This window comes from Pterocles gutturalis, unplaced genomic scaffold (genome assembly GCF_000699245.1).
Source record: "Pterocles gutturalis isolate BGI_N339 unplaced genomic scaffold, ASM69924v1 scaffold45945, whole genome shotgun sequence".
In the NCBI taxonomy this organism is placed as follows: Eukaryota; Metazoa; Chordata; class Aves; order Pterocliformes; family Pteroclidae; genus Pterocles; species Pterocles gutturalis.
In genome coordinates this window covers 18,882-22,934 of record NW_010139906.1, presented here as the reverse complement: position 1 = coordinate 22,934, position 4,053 = coordinate 18,882, and the positions used below count along the sequence as shown (strand labels likewise).

Below are 4,053 nucleotides of genomic sequence, written 5' to 3'. Positions count from 1 at the left end.
AAAACCAAGATAAAAATATATTTTCTTAAACAGCTTAGTGGTTGCATGTCAAGAAATATCAGGAAATATCTTAATGACCACACAATAATTATCTGTCTGGGGGGTTTATTTAACTGATTTAAAGTTGGATTGTACTGGTGCAGATCTGCTTATGTCAGTTGATGCATTAATATGACTAGAGCTTGTTTTAATGAGTGCAAATCTCTTGTTGAAAATCAGTTTCACATTAACACTTGAGAATTTTTTGGTGAATGTGCCATCAAATGTAGCTTTAAAAATTATATTTTTCTTCTAGTTAATTAAACAGAACAGCTGATGAACAAAATTTGGTTTAAGTACGAATGAAGGAGGTCACTGTTAGTTGCTTTGGATTTGGAAAAATATCTAAGATTTAAATCTTGGTTTAGTTTCCTTTAGTTGAGGTCATACTTTGACCATATTAAAAATGTCTGCATTTCTTATCTGAGGCTGCTGAGTCTTTTAGTGCCTAGGACATCTAATTTTCTAAGTATTTTAACATATATTGACAAACAAAAGAAGTCTCTCTTGTCTAGAATTCCCATTGCTTGTAAGTCATGATGAACCAGATAATGAATATTGTGTAGTGAGTTCTTTTTAAACATCCTCTTTCCTGCTCTCATGTGACTTTTTTGACAACAGCATAAGAAGTCCTTTTATGTAGTGTCCTGGTTTGTTTATCCTTTGTGATTGCCTTTTTTTCCTTTTCAACAAAGGGACTCCAGGTGCTGGGCACACAGATAAGCTTGGCCGACTGAAGGAACTTTGTGAGCAGTATAATATGTGGCTCCATGTAGAAGGGTATGAAACTTGAAATTTGTTTCTGTATAACTATATTAATTTAAAAGTCTGACTAATGGACAGCACAATTTTAGAGCTAGCCAGCTAGCAGAAGGCTATAGGAGCATCTTTATTTTTGTCATATTAAGTATTTTATAAGATTACAATTTTGTCACTGTATGAGATACAGATTGTTTTCCATATACACGAATAATTATTTGGAGTGGCTGTTTCAGCATAAGTTAGTGGTTACTTTTATTCAGATGGTAATCTTACCTGCCCTTTCTTTAACGAGCTTGGAATACAAATAGAAAGACCTTCTAGGACAAGTCAAGAGCGGCATTATACAGTGATTATTGAGAATTATTAAAGTGATTAAAGGAGAAGGAAATGAGTGTGGAAGAGATGACACTTCAATTAAGGTTGTTAGGAAGACTGCTGCAAGTGCATGCAGTGTGCAGCATAACTGGCAGAAGGATTAATCTAAGAGGATAAGAAATTCCAAGAGTTTAGACAATGTTAGTGAAGACTCCAGTGCTTCAAGATTTTTTTTTTTTTTGTTGTATAGTGTTATATTTGCATGTTATTTTATTTCTGATAGCAAATTGATGCTGAATTATGGGTAGGACTTCAGGGGATGATTTCCCCAAGGGTTGGACTGAAACATTTTTTAGGTTGAAATGGATTTTTATTTTTGGGTTTTCAGTCTTGGAATACCAAGTAGCAACATCTACTGTATTGTTCACAAAAAATACACAAACAAAAATTACCTCCCTTTACATGTCAACAGGAAATATTTGAACTGAAGATTAAAATGCTATTTCTTAATACATATTTAATATGTGCTAAAACCACTTTATTTTTCTAGTGTGAATTTGGCAACTTTAGCTTTGGGTTACGTCTCTTCTTCTGTACTGGTAAGTTTTACTATATCTAGAAACTTCATAATGTGCTCTAGATTTTAAGGTCATGATCTAATCAAAAGACATATGGCTTATATGCTGCATATTGTAATAAACTGTAGGCTGCTACAAAATGTGACAGCATGACTCTTACTCTGGGTTCCTGGCTGGGTCTCCCGGCTGTACCTGCAGTGACACTCTACAGACATGAGGATCCATCTTTGGTATGTTCAACTTCTCAGTCATTATTCTCAAGATCTTGAGACTAATTTTGATCATGGTGTAATGTCTTGTGCTTCATAAGCATTTAAATTATAATTTGCAAAAGCTCCCCTATTTAAGCTGTGACACATTCCATAAGCTGGCAAAAAGGGAATAATTGACGAGATGTTAATAGTGGTTTGTTTATTTTCTTCCTTAGTCCTTAGCAGCTGGGCTGACATCAAGTCAGCCCGTAGAGAAGCTCCGAGCCCTGCCACTGTGGCTCTCCTTGCAGTACCTGGGCCATGATGGGATTGTGGAGAGGATAAAGCATGCCTCGCAACTAGTAAGCAACAGTTTGTTGGCACATTGTTTACAGATACTTTGGTTCTTTAAGTGTGGGTTGGAGACTGTTCTAAAGAATCCTTACCATCTGATTTAACAGTTCCAGTGTCTGAGCAGAAACAAAGTTCAGGTAGCAAGGACAGCACAAGCCATATCCAGATGGCTATCACAGAACACCGTTGCACTTCTGAATGTTTCTATACTAGCTGTTAATACATCTTTTTGATTGTTGTAGAAGAATCAGCTACAAATGCTGTAGTTGTTGACAGTATAGCATATTAGTTCATATAGTGTTACAAACAAATTATGAAAGCAGAGTAAAGTGTTTGGGGGAGGGATGTGGTTTTACTATTAGATTGTAAATTTTATTAGGTTTTTTAATGAGAAATACTTAATAGTTGTTCTTTCTCAACAGTAAAATAACATAAACGCTTCTTGTTTTTTTTGTCACCTATCTAACTGTTTTGCTTGAAAGCTGTTCAGAAAAAGACTGTCTTATTTTCCTACTCTACTTGGCACCATATTGATTTAACTAATAGTAAATTGTAAATGCCTGCCCAAAAGGGCTTCAGAACATTTCCTCAGATATAGTGGCATGTGCACTAGTTTTGAAGTCAAGTTCTTACCCTAGTAAAAATTAAGGTCCAATATAATGTGTTAGTTAAACAAATGCATTGTTTATATGGAAAACATTTTTCCTTAAAGGTGCAGCACATACTGAAAATTCAAAGAAGGGCAAAATGGAAATGGAAAGTTTCTGTAATGGTTAGTGAAGAAGCTATTGGCAGGAAAGATCTAAGAGTGACAAAGTATCGTTAATCATTAAGATTTTGTGGCATTTAAGATTGATCTTAGCTTGTATAATGTCTATTAATAGTCTTACCCCACAATGTAAGAATCTCTTTTCTAATTAGAATAATTTAGAAAGCCATCATAATCAGTTGCTGTGGTACCTTTCAGCAAATTAACTGTTCTGCTACACATTGTGCTTTAGTTAGTCAGTGGAGTTGTAATATCTCTGGAACTTTGTCAACAAATGCACCAAGACTTTATTTAAATGAAAATCGCTTTGTAGTCAGTGTTTTACTAAAAATAGAAAATATTTTTCCATTGTATTCTAAATTTACAGATAAGAACTGGATTAATCTCTGACATGTCATAGGGGTTTGTTCAGAAATAGAAATTGTGGTAGTGAATAATGTTTTCCAGAATAATTTTCAGCCTCTAAAACTGTGCATTTGTCTTTTCCTTTTGTTTCTCTTCTGTGGTCTTTTAGAGTCAAAGGTTGCTGGAAAACTTGAAAAACTTGGATTTCATTAAAACTTCGGTACAGTCTACATTTAATACTTTGGTTGTATAGCTTAGCATTTGCTTGTTAAATGATAAGAATAACTTTGATCAAAAATATTTAAAAATATTACTTAAATCGTAGCCGTTGTTTTTAAGATGCTTGGTATCTGTTGTTCAGTGAAATTGTGTGGCTTGCTTGTGTGTGACCTCTGGATTGCATTTGTTCCATTGCTGTGTACTCATGCACTCGGTGGAGCTGACAGAACAACATCGAGCAATTGTTTCCAGAGGTTGACTTAATTCCATTTAAAACATGAGTTTGTTCAGTAATACATTTATGAAACCAGTTTCCATAAGCCTCTCTGATACGTTCTGGCTGCATCTTGCCCTGCTGCTGAGATGATACTGTGAACCCTGTGAAATTGTATGCAAAAATTATCACAGATAAGGTTTTCACCCCAGAAATAATTTTAGAAATTACATCTAATGTATTCATTCCAAATTCAGTTTCTGTGAG

At 34.6% G+C, this 4,053-nt stretch overlaps 1 protein-coding gene across 1 annotated transcript in view; it reads left to right on the top strand.

Moving 5' to 3' along the window:
• Positions 1-682: 682 nt before the first annotated feature.
• Positions 683-4,053, top strand: part of PDXDC1 (pyridoxal-dependent decarboxylase domain containing 1) — a gene marked incomplete at its 5' end in the record, with an annotated part of 13,907 nt that continues 10,536 nt past the window's right edge. Inside the window, 5 exons of the mRNA XM_010083476.1 lie at positions 683-819; positions 1,667-1,715; positions 1,823-1,924; positions 2,122-2,247; positions 3,523-3,573. Of these exons, the coding sequence (XP_010081778.1) occupies positions 683-819; positions 1,667-1,715; positions 1,823-1,924; positions 2,122-2,247; positions 3,523-3,573 (465 nt within the window). The remainder of the gene's footprint in view (positions 820-1,666; positions 1,716-1,822; positions 1,925-2,121; positions 2,248-3,522; positions 3,574-4,053) is intronic.